Genomic DNA, 18,146 nt, shown 5'->3' with positions numbered 1-18,146 from the left:
GTCTGGAAAAAAAGAATGCTGTGCCTTTAAGAGGCCGTGACCATGTTTCTAAAGTTTCTGCCTGCCTTGTTTCCACCAATAGCCCATTCACAAAGCTGCTAGGGGCCTCAATGGAGAGTAAAGTGGTTGTGGGACAAGGAGAGGTTAGTTCTCGCACGCACAAAATACAAGCAAGCACTCACACGGTCGCACACAAACCACGAGCCGAAAAGGACGCCGATAAGACGGAAGATATCTTAATGGAGGGTGCAGATCATTTCGTTTTGTATTTTGGAAATTGGAAACCTTTTGGAGGCATGTATGACTGTGTCCTAAAAGCCGCAGCAGGAGGATAAACGCGTCAGGGGCCGGCCTTCCCTTGTGACAACTGCAATAATATATCCCCCGCAAAACATTAACTGATTAAAATGTGTTGGAATCAAAAGATGTGCCTCCACTTTGATTGTAAAAATATCTTCATCATTTTGAGTTTAAAGTAATGTGACCTAAAAATGAATCAAATAAAAAATTGCCAGATATTTCGAAGCATTTTCAAGTCAAAATATGCAATCATTTCAATAAATCATTAAATACGACATGGGCTTACAAATATGATTTAAAAATACAATCCAGGCAGTTTAATACCAACATGTTATTTGTTGAATTTTTTTTCCCCATTTGACTTAAAAAATAAAACAAAATGTGCCACATCTATTAGAACATTTTCAAAGACATGTACATACTCTTTTTGCTTAAATTATGCAGAGTAAGTAATATTAAAAATATATGCTTTAAATTCAGAATAATAAATAAAAAAATGCCCCCCAATGTTACGGAAATAAAATGGAGCATTTTGATCACAAAATAGATGCCGTTTGAAGAACTTGAATAGAATTGAACCGTTTTTTTGTTTTTTTTTTTGTTGTTTTTTTTTTGGTGGCTGCAGTGATATTTTCAGCTGCTTGTTGTGAGAAAATAGTACAACTTGAATATCATCCCACGAAATGACTGTGATGCCTTTGGAGTGTGCTCACGGAGGTGTCGCAATCTCCACGTCGAGAGGTGTTGTTTGGTCAACTGTCCTCACGCGTCCACACACGTTCACACGCTCATCTTTGTCGCCGTTCTGCGTACACAGCCTGACTTGTGTGTCTTGAGATTCCGGGCTTCCTTCCTCCTCCAGGAGCGTCTTTAGTCTTCACACGTTAGTCTTCACACCACAAAACGTTCTTATACCACCTGTGCGGTGGTATAAGAATGTTTAGCCTGATGAGGGATTTAACGACCGCAGAGAATATATCACACATACATCCCGCATATCTTGGGAAAAAAAACTGCAGATAAACGACATTTGCATACTGTAAACAATCATGATCTCACTTTTAAGTGTGATAGTTGAGCTTGGCAACATGTGACCCAGCCAGTATTGTCCTTGAGTAGGGGAGTAAAAGGAGGGGGGTGGGGGTGTCATAAAAAGAGAGAGAGAGAGAGATGCAGGAAGAGGAGAGTGATGGGAGTAGACACCCAGGAGGAGGGGGGGATGGTTGAGACAGGAAGACTCGTAGTTTATGACTCGCTGACACTTTTTCGCCTTGCCTTGTCTCGTTTTTAAACATTACAATCCTGTCACTGGTGAGGTGTTTCGAATGAAAAAAAAAATCTCAGTGAGGGTAAAAAAAATGGAGAGAAAAGACCTCTGTGTTTCTGTAAACAAATGCTTCCTCGCCGAGTTTTAGGTGAGCCGTGACAGACACGTTCAGTGATTCCAACTGTCCAAACACGAGCGCAGGCGAGAGAAGGCCAAGCGGGTGCACCACATGTCCCATAAAGACGATGAGGGAAGTCGAATGGGGGGCAGCGGGAGGGGAGGGGGGGTGCTCAAGACCACAGCAATGTGCAGTACAGTAAATTCGCATCCAAATGATGCTTGATGAGAGAAAAAAGAAAACGCACAAATGAGCTTTTTTGGGGGGGCAGGTTTCCCCCCCCCCTACCTCTCAACAAACCACAGCAGGTAAATGTTACAATTCACGTGAGCACACACAGCGGCCCAGTTTGGACAGAGAAAGTCCTATGAAGCATTATTGGAGGTGAATAGTGCGCGTTGGGTGCCCCAGCTAGATAAATAAACTCCCAGCGCTCAGGGCCCGGGACCTCACTGGTAGAGAGAACAAACAAGAGCAGAGTCAACCTGGGTCACCTCCAAATGTGAAGAGATGCTGAAGGAGCGGTCGCAGTATTTACATCTGCAGAGAGAGAGAGAGAGAAAAAAAAAGCGTGTTAAGGACAAAACAAACACCAACCAAAAACATGACTTTGGAACTCTAGGTTTGTGTTGCAGCAATCATCTCTGATACAGAACCCACACACACACACACACACACACACACACACACACAGTCAGAGCAGGACAACCCTTCAAATAAACATCACATCACACAACTTTATTTAACATGACAACTTTGTCTAAATACACTCTACTTTCCTTTCTGGATGATGAAGAATAATTGGATTATAACAATCAATTATGATGTCAAGGCTGCAACAATTCATCGAACATAATAATCATCCATTTCTGATCCGCTTTATCCTCACAAGGGTCGCGGGGCACGCTAAAGCCTATCCCGGTTGTCTTCGGGAAGTCGGCAGGGGGACACCCAGAACCGTTTGCCAGCCGATCGCAGAGCACACGTCGACAAACAACCACTCCCGCTCACACCTAGGGACAATTTAGAGTGTTCCATTAACGTGCCATCCATGTTTTTGGAACGTGGGAGGAAACCGGAGAACCCGGAGAAAACCCACGCAGGCACAGGGAGAATACGCAAACTCCACACAGGAAGGCGCGAGCTGGATTCGAACCCTGCACCTCTGCACTGTGAAGTCGACGAACGCTTTCATACACGAGCTGCCAATGGCCACGACTCACGCCGACTTACTCCATATGCAGACTTGCTAATGGGTTAGCCAGTTAACAACCAGTCAACTCTATATTCTCATTTGCTGACGCCCACGTCACTCACCAGTCCTGGCCGCCTCCTTTTAAAGCTATACACACTCAAAGTCACACGGTAGAATGTGAGGATGCCAAGTGGATAAAAATGATACCGAATACAAAATCGTTTTTTAATCTGATGACTCAATGCATCGGTTGCGTAATCGGTAGAATATTCAATTCGGAAAGTTTTCAGCGCGCCTTTTTCTGTGTGGAAGTAAGCATAGCTATTTGGCTATCATTCAGTTGTTGACTGTTCTGAACTCCTGTTTCCAGAGCAATAACGCGAACATTAGCATAGATAGATGTCACTGTCACCTTCTTCTTTAATTGCGACTGAATCAAAAGAATCTCAGATGGCCTTCGGCACATAAGCAAAGAGAATAAAAGTAGCACATCTGCGTCACGGTTCTGGGTTCGAATCTCAGCTCCAGCCTTCCTGTGTGGAGTTTGCTTTCGTCATAGAAAATGAATAGCCGGAATTATGATATCAAGGTTCTGGACTCCTCGGTCCAAGCAACATAGCGCGGACGTGGCTCTTCATCCCGTAGATGATGTGTGTGTCTGTCTCCATAAACGCCTTTAGACAGCAAAGTAGTTGAGGCTGAATTTATAGCATGTGTGCTGGTTGCGGCCAAGTCGTTCAGTCTGACCACCAAGTGCAGACAGTTGACAGAATTGAAAAACGATGAGTCGATTATCCCCTAATATTAGACCGGTCCCCTGCCCGAAGTCAAATGGGGAAAGGCTGTTGTTCACCTGCGACCCTGAACAGGAATAAGCGCCAAATGCATATACACACACACACACCTACTATTTTTGGGACTGGAAGCTTTTAGGGAGGCTGCGGCCCTCCAATGGAGGATTCTTTGAAAAGCTACAAAGCAACACAGAAAAAGCGGCATAATGAAATCTCAATCAATATGGGGGTGTCCACCCTTTTTCTTTCTTGGGCCAAGCAACCGACGCTTTTGTCTTTGCTGCGCACAGCATAAAGTGACACCAGTCACCTTTGATTTTGCACTATTTCCCTCTGTCCTTACATCGTAGTCATATAAAACTGGATATAAGACTGGATTCTGTCTTGGTACTTGTGAGGGAAGGAGTTGGGGGGGAGGGGGGGGGGGATAAAAAGAAGGAAAGAAAGAAATGATTCCCGGGCTCAATAAATTCATTTCTGCTTTCAATGAGACCAGCAACGTGGAAAAATTTTGCCTTTCAGACCGGGATGAATGTATGTTTCAACCACACATTAAGCAGTATTAGCGGTCAGTGGAGTGTCTAATGTGACTATTTTTCACAGTGGCCAACACTGGCCGCGATTAGCATAATTAGGAGAGGCAAGCCTATACATATGGAAATGGAAAGTGCCTAAATGCCAGCCCCGGTGGAAATTTATGTGTGGTGGCTAACACCGCTGGCACATCTGAATAGAATGTAAGTGAAACAGATTTTTTTTTGTTGTTGTTGTTGTTGCTTTCTCTGTTTTTCGACTGGAAGCAGCTCATTGTCACATGCACGTATCGCATTTTTTTTGTGGTAATTGTCCAACTTTTATTATTATCCAACAATGGCTAAGTATAAAAAAAAAACTTGCACTGTATTTCTATAGGTAAGATAGCTAAGTGCCAGCTTGTCTCTTTTTTTTTTTTTTTTGCAGCCCCTCCCAGCCTCCCATTACCACTCCCACAGTCGAGTCTGGCATTGTTTTACAGGCTGGGAACGTTTTGGTCCATTTGCTTTTTGTTGTGAGGAAGAGGGAAGGGGAAAAAAAAAATGCTGCCGCTTTATTTTATTCTGCTGTTTGTTGGGAAACATCTGAAAGAAATTGAAGGGTTGACTGACAACAAAAGGGTGCTGCATTGGGAGTGGAGCGACACTCTGTAGGGCCCGCCCATCTGCTCGGGGCGGCACTGCTTAAGGATGTGTGGGGCAGCCAGGACCGGGTTCCTGTTCTGGTTCTAGTTCTGGTCCAAATGTGACAAACGGGAAAACAGGTTTGAGATGGCAAAAATTTGGACTTCCATTCAGCCTACAATCCATTTTCTATTGTTCTTGTCCCTCATTCAGGGTCAGGGGTGAGCTGTTGTCTATCCCAGTTGACTTTGGGCATGAAGCTGTGTACACTCTGGACTTGGGGGAGGGGGGGCGGGGTCAGCATGCCGACCAGAGTGGACCGAAATAGGGATGCTTCATTTCTTTTCACGTATATGTAGCAGATTTTACAGACCTCTGATTGACTGGATTGGATCGACAAATATTTTGCATTTTGTGCTCATTCGGCGGTGGGTTGCAATGTCAGAATTTGCCGATTGATCGATGATGTCATTGATTGGATCCGCAACATAAGACATGACAGCAAACACAATTTGAGTCACCGCAGGGATGTTCTGTGCTGCCGTCGTTAATAATCCGTACTTTCTCATCGTATTTTGTTTCTTTATTTTTTTCAATATTTACAAATAATTTGGGGGTTTCAGTGTGGGAGGAGTGGGGTCGGAATTTGAATTAACGATGATGAACTGAAAAGCCAACATCCATCCATGTATAAGGGTCGCAAGTGCTTTATGGCCCGAAAAATACGATATACGTAAATTATTCGTGAGCCAGGCCGGTCCCCAAAAAAAGCCCTCCCCTTCTCGGGTCTTCCTCCATAACAGCGTGGGGCCTTTCAGAAGCTCCCCCCCCTAATCCAGCTAATCTACCACACTGATCTTTGAAGGTGGCCTAGCCTGACCCGGGCCTGTACGCCACCAGAAGACAACAGAATAGAATAAATTGCATCTGCCTCTTATATATGTATATATTTCCTTCAGTTTGGGAAATCTAAGCTTTCAGGGAGTACGGAAGGGTCATGACGAGAGGAAGTGACCCGAGTAGCTCGAGTCCAACATTTACATCGGGCCACACATGTTCATCCATACATTAGGTCTGTATGCCTCAAAGTCATGAAGTCACGTCAGGGCTTGTTTTGACATTTCTCATCACCCTTTCAGTGTTGTAACTCTCTGGTAGAGACGGTGAAAGACTGACGATGTCATTCCAAGGCAGGTTATATGGCTTTTCTTTATTTTTTTTTTAAATTAATCTTTAACTGCGCCGCCGACCACCGACAAACAGTTGAATTCCCCTTGTAGTAAAACAAGCATCCACATGGGCCTTAAAACCCCCAAGTCTCCTCACTCAAAGGTGTTTTTGCGCTTTAATAGCCTCTGAGGAGAACATTTTCCAAGGAACGGTCTCTTTAAGGTTGTGGTCCACGGGTTGAGGGGGGCGGGATGCGGAGGGGGGGTGGGGGGGGCACCACGGTGAAGACAGACGAGAGGAGACTCAAAGAAAAGACAAGTGGTCCATCTGGGGCCGAGCAGGAGTGAGCGAGCGTGGTGGTTTGTGAAGTTGAGGTGTTTGGGGCCGGACCTGGGGAAAGAGAGAGAGAGAGAAGGAGAGGGGAAGGCGGATCGGGGCCGCCTGGGTGGTCCAGATGGGAGGAACGAGACACAAATAGCTATAATTTACTTCAGGAGGCCTGTAATTACAGAGCCAGAGTCTCTCTCGCCGAAGCCACCCAGTTCCTGTTGGGATCAAAACCCCGACGTTGTAGAGGTTAACATGTGAAACGTCAAAAAAGGTTTTAACAGATGTCAGTGGAAGAGGTTCCACTTTGTCTTGGGAGGTAGCCATAGGTCTCAGTCGCCATTTGAATCTTTTGCTTTGGCGTTCATTAATTGCATCATGAAGCAATTGAGGCATAAATATTGCTTCAATCGTCGTTTTCTGTCGAAAGCAGTGAAATCTTTTAAGATCGTCTGTTAGATCTTCACAATGACACAACTTTTCCTTGGTGATATTATTCTGCTCAGTGTAAGATTGCTGTGGAAATAGAAGTTCAGAACATTCGGAAGGGAGTCTCCTGCATCGTTCAAAAATCATATTTTGAAAAAACAAACAAACAAAAAAAACATTTAGTTGTTGAAGATCTGTCTGGGATACCTGCTTCTGATTGGGGCTCATTTGGGCAGATTCCCTAAAATACAATACAAGCCCTGCCTGCTGTTTGCTCAAAATGGCTGCTTAAAACCAAAATGGTCAACTTCCTGTGTATTCCCGGCCACAGGTCTGTGAAGCATTTTGGTGTGTCCCGTTGCGATGGGCATGTTTGCCCAATTTCATGTTGATTGGTGAAATAGGTGAGAGGGGTTGATTAATTATTTTTTTTTCTTCCAAGGGGGCACCACTCAGGGGTCATTTTTGGGACCCCTACAATTTTAACCAGGATCCGCATATCTGAAAAAAGTTTTGAGGTTTTTGAGCATTAATCCCTCCAGCCCCCCCAAAAAAGGCATCAGACGAATAATAAACGATTTCACGATGGCTTTCACACCACCAAAACGAGGCAATTTCAATGATAATATAAGGATTAATAATAGATCCAGTTCTCCCTGTGTGAGCGCCAATTAGACCAAATGTGATCTGTGAGGAAATGACCTAAACTTTCACTGTTGCCGTTCTCTCCAAATGAAAACATCTATGTCAACATTGGGAGGAATGTCCATTTGGGGGTGGGGATGCACGGAGCTCGACTCCAGCGACTGCAAATAAACGCGGTGATGCGATATCCTCCAGCCCCGCTCGCACCGAAGGTAATTAAAGCCTCGAAAGTGCGGCATAGGAATATTGGAACGTACTCCCCTCCCCGAGGTCCAACTTGATCTCACACGTTCCTCATTGTTTGTTTTTTCTTTTGCTCTCCATCAATTACAGGCGGCATGGGGGAGGTGCGCAGCACACTAGTGTACAGTCAGCCCTCATTTATTGCACAGACACGTTCCTGGTGAAAATGAGCAATATAGAGAGACCAAATCTGCATTAATAGTGAGACATAAACATAAAAAACAGAGCATACAACTACCTTATACTCATTGGCTCAACGTCTTACTACCGTGAAGGCGCGCTACCCTCACTTGCTTAAAACTGTAGCCCACTATTGCAAGGAGTTAGGCGATACATGCCCAGGATTGAATGCAAAGCCGTGAAAGTGACTACAAGAGTGACAAGAGTTAGAATTAAGGAGGAGCTACTTTTTTTTTCCAAAGCTTCCCACATTGCCCTCCTCTCCTCAATCTCCTCCCGGCATTGTCATGTAGCGGGACAACGAGAGAGAGAGGGGCAGACGGGCCCTCTGTGATCCGGCGCGGCATGTTTCATGTCCACTTGGCACAGGCACAGATCCCCCCCCGGCTGGCAAACTCTTTTCAGGGCAACCTCCTGTAATTAGGAGGCTGGAGCGTATATAGCGCGCGCGCGCACACACACACACACACACACACACACACACACACACACACACAGCATTCCTCTTCCCCTCTTTCATCCCCTTGCTCGTCTCACTCCCCTCTTCATCGGTGTGTCTCCGACACGGCGTCTTTAATCAAATCTATTTACTTGACTTTTTTTTGCCTTTATGTCTTTCATCCTCAACTTCTGTGGGCAGCAGTCTACAGTATGCAGGCTATGAGGGGCACCCATTGGAGGACCTTCTTTTTACAACTGACACACACACACACACACACGCTATCGGTATTGACCCCGATTATTCCAAAATATGGGATACTCGTGAATGGTGGCGATACCAGCCACCGATACTTATGGCAAGCAAAGCCTGGTACCAAGTAAGTTCCCCCATCGGCAGTAGCTGGCGCTACACTGCGGCAATTTTGACATATCGGCAAATCACCGTGTGTCAGAAAGAAAAGGTTCTTTGCTAACAATTACCTGTAATTGTGTTAATTGAAACTTTAGGTCTCAAAAGTACGAGTGGTATTGGTACTCTGTATCTGTGAACACAGATACTCTGTGTACCCCATATTTTGGAATAATTGGGTCAATACCGATGGTGTGTGTGTGTGTGTGTGTGTGTGTGTGTGTGTGTGTGTGTGTGTGTGTGTGTGTGTGTGTGTGTGTTCAATATTTTGGGACTGCCCGGACCAGTCCAGAGTGTACCCCGCCTTTCGCTTGAAGTTAGCTGGGAAAAACTGCATCACACCCTTGACCCGAATGAGCAATAAGCGGTACAGAAAATGGATCGGTGGATGTTTTGGGACTTTTTTTTGTTTTTTATTAATCATAATTAATTGGAAGTTTAGTTTTTAGGTTTTGCAAGTTCCTCATTGTAGGTGAACAATGGATAAAGACAAATGAGATGATTTTTTTTTTTTTTTAATGTATCTGAAGTAGATGATTGTATCTGCCAGGCTGAGTGGGAAGGTGAAGAGAAGCAGGTGATTGGGGGACTTTTTTTCGTTTTTCTTTCTTTTTTTTTTTTTTTTTTAAACAGGGCACATCTGTTTGACAGAGGGAGCCAATGTGAAGCTGCGTTAGTCATTTCTCTTGGCCAGACGCTGCCTTGTGTGAAGTGCCTTCAAAACCAACACTGGCGAGTGCCAAGGGCGTTGCTCGATATTCACGTGTGTGTGTGTGTGTGTGTGTGTGTGTGTGTGTGTGTGTGTGTGTGTGTGTGTGTGTGTGTGTGCGTGTGTGTGTGTGTGTGTGTGTGTGTGTATTCATGTGCAAAATATATGAACACACTTTTGTCCAAAAGGGGCAAATGTGTAACATTGGCAAATGTGTAACATTGATGGATGCCCACAGTGAAAGGTGAATCCAAAAGACAAACTGTTGATTTAAAGGATCCTTTTTTTTTTTTTTTAAAGCTGGTAGCCGGGTGAGCCAGGAGCTTCGCTACACCAGGGAGAAGCAAGGCGAAGAGTCCATATTTACCTCACAGATGCTCATCCAGACACCCAAAGAAGAGGGCACCGACATACTTACCCAGGAGGCATTGCTGGTGCACATGGAAGCCGCACTGTCTGCCAGCAAGGTGCAGGTGTCACTGTTTGGAAAGTAAGCGGAGAGCTTTGTGAGCCTCAATCTTTTGTTTTCTTTGATGAAAAAAAAATAGTTGATTTCATTTGTTTCTGTTTGCTTTCATAGGTCGTGGGATCTCAACAAAATATGCTATAAATCCGGAGTCCCCATCATTGAAAATGTCATGATTGAAAGGGTAATTTTCAGCATACTTTCTGATGATTTTGTTCACTTGAATATTTCCTTTGACATGTGTACGTAATGGTTGCTCTTTTCCTCATTTCCCAGATGATTGACAAACTATTCCCTTGTATGATAATCACCCCGTTGGACTGTTTTTGGGAAGGGGCCAAGCTACAGGGAGGGTCCGCCTATTTACCGTAAGTGTTGGGATGGTCAAGCCCCTCATGTTTTGAAACACAGTTTTTACTGGTTCTCTTTGTCATAGACAGTTATTGCCTGAATAATACATTCGAGAGAAAGGATCTTTTTTTTGTTGGGGGGGGCGCATTTACATTAACGAGTGGCATCAGCGGATGAAGCCTTTTTTAATCAATGCAACAGATAAGACGGTGAAGCGCCCGTTTCTCTGTAATTTTTCGATTGCACATTCACAATAATGAGCAGCCAACGGGACCGAACATTTTAACTAACGCGAACGAACAATTAACTCTGCCGAAGTTTGCTCTTGAAAGCTTTCACGTCAGTCTCTTAAATATTTTTTTTTGTAATTTTGTGATCAATTTTTAAACATGCTTTTATATGCATGATATGACTTTGCCACGTGAGGCAGCTTCTAGAGATGTCATTGCCGACTTTTAGAGGGTGGGGGGGGGCGTTGTTCATAACTTTTCACCACACATTGGATGGAAAACTACAGTCAGTGGGTGCCATCAACTGACAGCGGCGGTCAGGAATACAGTTTTTTTTTTAGGGCCCGGGGGTTGTTGTAGTTTTGGGGGTATTCAAAAAGAGAAAGTGAGGCGGGCGAGGGAGAGATGGTGGGCCGGGTAGAGAGAAGGAGGGCGGGATGGCGGTGGCAAGGGAGCCCTTTGGGTCAGACAATGGTAAGCATTCTTTCAGTTTACGACTGAGTGTCCATCAGTGCAGGGGCCCCGGTGGAGGGAGGGAGGGAGGGAGGGCGTTAGGGTTGGGAGTTGGCGGTGCCCCGGCTTTGTCAGCTCGCGGCTAACACTCGCCATTCTCATGGTAATGCCCCCGCGCTCCCAGCTCCCCAAGTTGTCCAACAAATAAAATGGGCCGTATTCAAACCTCAAGTCCCTCGAGAAAGACACAGAGAGGCAACAAGACGGTTAACAGTGGAGTCTGGGGTGTATTTTTTTTTTTTTTTATACCCCCTTCTCCAAAAGTTCTCCAAAGCCACAAGTGATATTTCAATTGAGCGCTTCATTTATAAAAGAGCACTATAGGGCTGAGCTTTCTTTGCAAATTTGTTTATGTTCCCCGTCAAGGGCCAACATTGTTATATTCGCCCACTTGGCTCCAGAGGGCCAACCGCTCTGAATGTGCCGCTTTCTGCTTTCGCGGCATCTGTCGTTATTTATTTATTTAGTCGTTATTAATTGGGTTTTTGTGGGGAGGATTTGAGGATGTGGAGCACGGCCTCGGGGTGTTCACTTGAACTAAAAACAACCCCCCCCCCTCAAAAAAAAAGGCAGAGAGAGAAACAAGACCAAAAAAAAAACCCACGAAAACAAAAATGGGCCATGCTAGGTTCAGTCATTGAGTATCTTGAATCTCTTTCACACACATTTTGTTTGGCTGTTCTGCAGAAATTGCACCGAGACAGAATGCGGATCGACCACAAGTCTTAACATACTGAGGTCGAATCGTCCATCCAAAATGTTCAATGGCAATTCTCTGGCACATTAGGTAACAAAACAATATATTTAAACACACACAAAGTGGCACAACAGAATGATTGAAAAATTGATGACAATTTTGAAGGCGACCATACACGGGCATGGTGAAAATTTTAAAAACATGTACACCAGATGATGAAAATAGAAACGAATTCAAAATTAAACAATGTAGGGAGTTGACACAAGATCAAAAAAATGAAAGCAAGTCAATGACAACTACACCTTCGACATGAAATGCAAGGAAAGTTCCGTTCGGCGCTGAACTGAACTTTTGACTGTGTTTTTACCTCGCCGCACATAGGTGAAACATATCAAGATGTTCGGGAGGCCGACGTAATTGTTATGACTCGGTGCAGGGCAGTGAGGAATGGAAGCCACCATGCCTTCCCCCCTGGGCATTGTGGCGGTGTGAAATGGGATAATAAAGGCCATTTCATCCTGTATCTGCCGAGGGGAGGGGAGCGTTCGAGCGCACTCAAAGAGTTTTTCCTTAAACAGAGTGCACAAAGCGTGTTGGCTTTATAGCTCTTCGGGATGTGTTTGGGTTTGGTGTTGATCGTCGGCGGTTGCTCCCGCAGGGGTATGCCAGACATCCAGTGGATGAATCTGGATCCAGTCAAGCTCATGGAGGAACTGAGTCAGTTCACGTCCTTGGAAGGATTTCAGGAGATGTTGGACAAAGCCCAGGTGGGATTTCGCTTGACTTATAAATAACGCCGTGACTGGTTCGATGCATTGACTCTTTTTGTGCGATTTTTTTTTTTGCAGGTGGGCCACGCCTACATGAACCGGCCTTGTCTGGACCCATCGGATCCCGACTGCCCTCTCGGTGCTCCCAACAAAGAACAATTAGAAGTATGGATGCGCCCGACACCCCGGGAGGGAATACGGTCCGCCGTCCCAAGTGGCTCACCGTGTTTCTTTGTCCCTTGCAGTCTCCTGACATCGCCGGACGCCTCCAAGGCGGTTGCCACGGTTTTAGCCGGAAGTTTATGCACTGGCAGGAGGAGCTGATCCTGGGAGGGCGTGTGAAGAACACCCAGGATGCTCTGATGAGGTAAGCTTTGGCTTCCTCCTTCTTGGAGTTGTTATTTTTAGGCGCAGGTGCAAAAAGCCTGGCAGCCGTGCTACGTCGACCCCCCGTAATAATCGTCGAGGGCACATGCTTTGAATGTTTCATAACCAAGTAGGATCCTGCTGCAGCGTAGGCAAATTGAAGAAGGTAATGCCCTTGCACGTGGGCAAGGAGAGCCACAGTAAATGATTTCTAATGTAAAATAATTGCCTTGTCACAATGAACGTTGGGCAACATTGACGACTCCCAAAAAAAAAAAAATCCCCATTTTTTTTCTCAAGCTAGTCTGTCAATAAAACACTCTCTCTTTTCGTTTGACACGGTCTGGTCTTAAAAAGCGCGCTGACTGCGTTGGGTCCGGGCCCAGAATGCGACCCACGCAGGCCCATTGAGCAGAGTCGTGAATGAAAGGATTCCCCGTTCCGTTCGCGAGAGAGTCACACTCTCGCATTTGATTTACGATCATTTTCTCGAGCAGCGCCGCCGCTCGCCGCCGCGCTTGTGCCAAGAAAACCTTTTTTGTCATCTGGGATGGTAGCCCAGACAGCAGTGGACTGACCAGATAACACTCACTCCTGCTTTTCAAGTAGCGCTTGTAAACTTGGGGGAACAATAGTGAGGCCAAATTCAATGTCTTGTGCTTTTTTTGATTTCATTTTGTTTTCCCCTGCAGCGCGGAGGCTCTTCAAACCATGTTCCTATTGATGAGCCCCAAGCAGCTGTACGAGCACTTTAAAGATGACTACGAGATCCACGACATCAACTGGAATGAAGAAAAGGCGACGGCCATCCTGGAGTCGTGGCAACGCAAGTTTGTGGAGGTAAGTAAAGATTTTGCTTGAACTCCCAACGATCAAACTTTTTTTTTCCAACTTTGGAGGTACCACTGCGACTCCAAACAAATGACCATTTGGCTTTTCTTTTTTTTTGGGGGGGGGATACACTTCAAACCACAGTAGCGTTCATGTAAACGCTGGCCTCACTGCAATCATACAATGAAGAGATATTTCCATGTTCTTACGCACACTCTCACTCGTGTTGGAATTTCGTCAGCTTCCTTGTAAGCAAATCGCACTGCAGTGTGTGTGTGTGTGTGTGTGTGTGTGTGTGTGTGTGTGTGTGTGTGTGTGTGGCAGCCCAATCATCTCTCACTGTCAGAGGCCTCGTTATGGGAACAAGCTGTTGCTGTGATAGCTGACACCCACCACTGTGGGGCTAAGCGGAGTGAGTGGGAGGGCGAACGCATGACGGGGTTTTTTTTGGGGAGGGGGGGTAATTCGCTATCCCGGTGTGAATGCAACAAACAGCAAAATGTAGTTGAAATTGTGATGCCGATGATATATTATCAATTAAAAAAAAAAAAAAAGCTGAGTCGCGTTCATGTCAGCAGCCTCCTGAGTCATGTGATCCCCATTGCTTTCACCTTTGACATTGCAACCTCTGGCATCTGTGCTCATTACTCCTCGGTTGTCATACGTACACACACGAGCACATGTGAAAACACACGCACGCACGCACGCATTCGTGTTCTCTTTCAAAGGGCTTTTTCAGTTTGGTGGTTGCAGGGGGGGGGGGGCTCTTAAATACGGCGGTGTTGAAAGGGACATGCAAGCACTGATGGTACTGGAGTCTTTCATGTTAAATAAACAAGGCACAGAATGTATGTAATGGCATCCAAGTGGCTGCTTTTCCTTCTCATGTCTGTGATGCTAATAGCATTTGGACAGGCTGACGTGAGCCAAACATGAGCTTTGGAAGGCACTTTACGCGGGCCTGCGCCGATTTACGGCTTGTTTATCCCTCAGGTGGTCCACCAGAGTATCCCGTCCAACTCGAGCCAGTCCATCCACGCCTTCTCCACCACCACGCTCAATGACATCATGAAATCCTTCTCCGATGTCAGCGTCTTACGGATCGCCGGAGGCTACCTGCTCATGGTGAGCGCGGCAATCGATTTGACCGTCAATTCGGACACCGCTAAGACCTCGCCGTCCGTCGGATTGTCCGAGATTTGAACGCAACGTGCGGTTCTCCCCAGCTGGCGTACGCCTGCGTGACCATGCTGAGGTGGGACTGCGCCAAGTCCCAGGGGGCCGTGGGACTGGCCGGCGTGCTGCTGGTGGCTCTGTCGGTGGCCGCGGGGCTGGGCCTCTGCTCCCTGCTGGGACTCTCCTTCAACGCCGCCACCACTCAGGTAACAACGTGGACAACTCATCCTTTTATCCCGACGGCAAAAAGAGGTCCGCGTCTCTTTAGATTTCAGTGGCGAGTTGCGCGATTGGTCCTTTGGCCTTTGACGGGGACTTCATCCAACTTTTAATGCTGTTGCAATCGCCATGTTGTAATCGTAGAAACTATCCGTACGATACAAAAAAAAAAAAAAAGTGCTTCGGCTTGACTGTTCGATGTCAAGGCTGGGTTTCGATGCCGCCCACTCTGCCTGACCGTTTGTGTTTCTTATCCCAGGTGCTTCCCTTCCTGGCACTTGGAATCGGAGTGGATGACATGTTTCTTTTGGCTCACTCCTTCACAGAGGCCGGGAGTAACATTCCCTTTAAGGTACCTTCCCTTTCCAATTCTCTTCTCTCCTTCCCTCGTCTCTCTCCTCTTCTCCCTCTAAAACGTGTTCTCTCTCTCTACCAGGAGCGGACCGGAGACTGCTTGCGTCGCACGGGCACCAGCGTGGCTCTGACTTCCATCAACAACATGATTGCCTTCTTCATGGCCGCCCTTGTGCCCATCCCGGCCCTGCGAGCTTTCTCCTTGCAGGTATCCGGTTTCTGTTTTTTTTTTTTTTTGGTTTTTTTTTCCCTTCCTTCTGCAAAGAAATAAACAATTGCACCGCGAGAGCCCCCGCGCCTCACTTTGAAAATGAAAGGGATAACTTAAGAGAGGTGACATTTATTCGGAGCAAGAGGAAAGCCTTTGTTCCCATTTTTTTATAGCCATCGCGCCAACAGCACCGTGTTTTTTTTTTCTTTCCCCCCCCCCTCTCGAAACGTGTGTATGTGCGCAACGTGGACGAGTCAGAGCAAAGCCGGGAGGAGACGGAGAGCGAAGCGGAGGGGAGCTCTCAGATCCGTATATCACTGGGCCGCGTTTAGCTCAGACTCGCGGCATATGCGTATATTTTCACACGCATCTCCGCGCGCGCACAAAAACACACACACACACAAACACACGCACGCACTCCCTGCTTCTTTGTTCGTTCTCTTTTCCCCCCAAAAATTTTCGAGCGTTAACCTTCTGGTCTGTTTCTCCTTGCCTGGCCGGCCTAATGTTTCTGGCCTTTTGTTTTGTTTTGGGCAAAGATAACTTGTTTTCGACGCCGGCGAGCGTGTGTACCCAGCCAGGCTCAAATATTTTCTTTTTAGGAAAGTGCACCACTCATAGTTTGTCTGGTTGTGCTCCACAAACACTCATAATGGAAAAAGAAAAATGTACAGTCAAAGGAAAAAAAAAGCAAGTTTCACTTTTTGTGTGTTAGCACCGATGTTTGGAACCATAATTACCACATCATATTACATATTTGACCTTATATTTGGTTATGATCATTTTTTCTGTCTTGTTGTGTAAAAAAATTATGACATGCAATGACTTGGAGGGTCCGGAACTGGCCTGCGGGCCTCGAGTTTGACACCAGCAATGATCAGAGATGCTGGAAAAAAAAACAACTCACCTCACTCCTCCTGAACTCCATAATTTCACATGATGTTCTCGATCTCATTTTGTTTCTTCCTTCCTTCCTTCCAGGCGGCCATCGTGGTGGTGTTTAACTTTGCTATGGTGCTGCTCATCTTCCCCGCCATACTCAGCTTGGACCTCCACCGGCGCGAGGACAAGCGCTTGGATGTCCTGTGTTGCCTGTACAGTCCTTGCGCCGACCGGGTCATTCACCTTTCCCCGCACGAGTTGTCGGACGCCGCCGAGCAGGCGCCGGCCTCACACACGCGCCAGTACGCCGCGGGCTCCACCATCACCACCAGTACTCAAATCACCACCACGGTGCAGGCGTTCACGCAGTGCGACGCCGCCGGGCAGCACATCGTCACCATCCTGCCGCCAACCTCTCAAATCTCCACCAGCCCGACTTCCATCATCCTGTGTCCCACTTCGCATTCACAAGGTAAGAGGATTCAAGTTATGACTGGAAGATGCTGTTTCGGAGTCGGCGAAAATAATGACTCGGTCACGCGAACCGATGTAACAATCGTGTTTTTCCCTTTCTAGCTATCACGCCGACACCCACTACCCCCGCCCAGGATCTCTATGACTCCCAGCTCTTCACTCCTACCTCCAGCTCCACCCGGGACCTCCTAGCCCAGGTGGAGGACTCCAAATTGGGCAAGAAGTGCGTCCCGCTCCCGTTCCTCAATTGGAACCTGTCCCACTTTGCCCGGGAGAAATACGCCCCGCTTCTCCTGAAGCCCAAGAGCAAAGCCATCGTGGTCATCCTCTTCCTGGGCCTCCTTGGCCTCAGCTTGTACGGGACCACCAGGGTGCACGACGGCCTCTACCTGACCGACATTGTGCCGCGCGACACCAAGGAATACAACTTCATCGATGCCCAGTTCAAATACTTTTCCTTCTACAACATGTATCTGGTCACCATGGACGGATTTGATTACGCCCGCTCACAGAGACTTCTGATCCAGCTACACAACGCCTTCAACTCTGTCAGATCCGTGGTCCGAGACAGCGACGGCAAACTGCCACGTATGTGGCTGCACTACTTCCAGGACTGGCTTAGAGGTACTTTTTTTTTTTTTTATGTCGGGGGGGTCAGGGAATAGATGCTGAGAATGGGCATGACAATGGCGATTTTACCCCATGGTGTCCAAGTGCTGAGCACGTCTGCCTCACACTCCACCAACAAAGATAAATGTTAGTTTTTGGTTCAACGTCGGCGTGCTTTCAAAATTAAGACCCCCCCAAAAAATTGGTCGAGTAGCAGTGAGCATGCTTGCATCACTGTCAAGAGATTCGCTTTTCCATTCACATTTGTGGCCTTCCTGTGTGGATTTGGTATGTTCTCTCTGGGTGCGACGTCTTCCTCACACAGGCTAAATTTGAAGACTCCAAATCGGTTTGAACGTGCGTGCGAATTCTTGTTTGTGTATATGTGCTGGCGATCGATCCAGGGTGTACCCCAAAAAGTCAGTTGCGACAGGCTCCAGCTCACATCTGACCTAATGTGACGTGTGACAAGCGCTATAGAACATGCTTGTATGGAATCAAGAGCACAGAGTGCGAGTGGTGTCAGTTGGCGAGGGGGAGGAGGCCAGCAGGTTTTTTTTTTCAGGTGTACTAAAGCCGGGAGGGAATGAATGACCATTGAGGATGGTTGGGG

General features: G+C 46.7%; 1 protein-coding gene across 1 annotated transcript in view; it reads left to right on the top strand.

Moving 5' to 3' along the window:
* ptch2 (patched 2) overlaps window positions 1–18,146 on the top strand; it is a 33,735-nt gene that overhangs the window by 4,918 nt on the left and 10,671 nt on the right. Inside the window, exons 3-15 of the mRNA XM_019871675.1 lie at window positions 9,685–9,874; window positions 9,965–10,034; window positions 10,127–10,218; window positions 12,300–12,408; window positions 12,490–12,576; window positions 12,657–12,778; window positions 13,470–13,617; window positions 14,602–14,733; window positions 14,835–14,990; window positions 15,263–15,355; window positions 15,440–15,565; window positions 16,550–16,922; window positions 17,027–17,548. Of these exons, the coding sequence (XP_019727234.1) occupies window positions 9,685–9,874; window positions 9,965–10,034; window positions 10,127–10,218; window positions 12,300–12,408; window positions 12,490–12,576; window positions 12,657–12,778; window positions 13,470–13,617; window positions 14,602–14,733; window positions 14,835–14,990; window positions 15,263–15,355; window positions 15,440–15,565; window positions 16,550–16,922; window positions 17,027–17,548 (2,220 nt within the window). The remainder of the gene's footprint in view (window positions 1–9,684; window positions 9,875–9,964; window positions 10,035–10,126; window positions 10,219–12,299; window positions 12,409–12,489; window positions 12,577–12,656; window positions 12,779–13,469; window positions 13,618–14,601; window positions 14,734–14,834; window positions 14,991–15,262; window positions 15,356–15,439; window positions 15,566–16,549; window positions 16,923–17,026; window positions 17,549–18,146) is intronic.

The sequence above is a fragment of the Hippocampus comes genome, unplaced genomic scaffold (assembly GCF_001891065.2).
Source record: "Hippocampus comes isolate QL1 unplaced genomic scaffold, H_comes_QL1_v1.1 scaffold217, whole genome shotgun sequence".
In the NCBI taxonomy this organism is placed as follows: domain Eukaryota; kingdom Metazoa; phylum Chordata; class Actinopteri; order Syngnathiformes; family Syngnathidae; genus Hippocampus; species Hippocampus comes.
The sequence above is the reverse complement of the archived record's forward strand: the minus strand, read 5'-3'. Positions and strand labels throughout refer to the sequence as shown.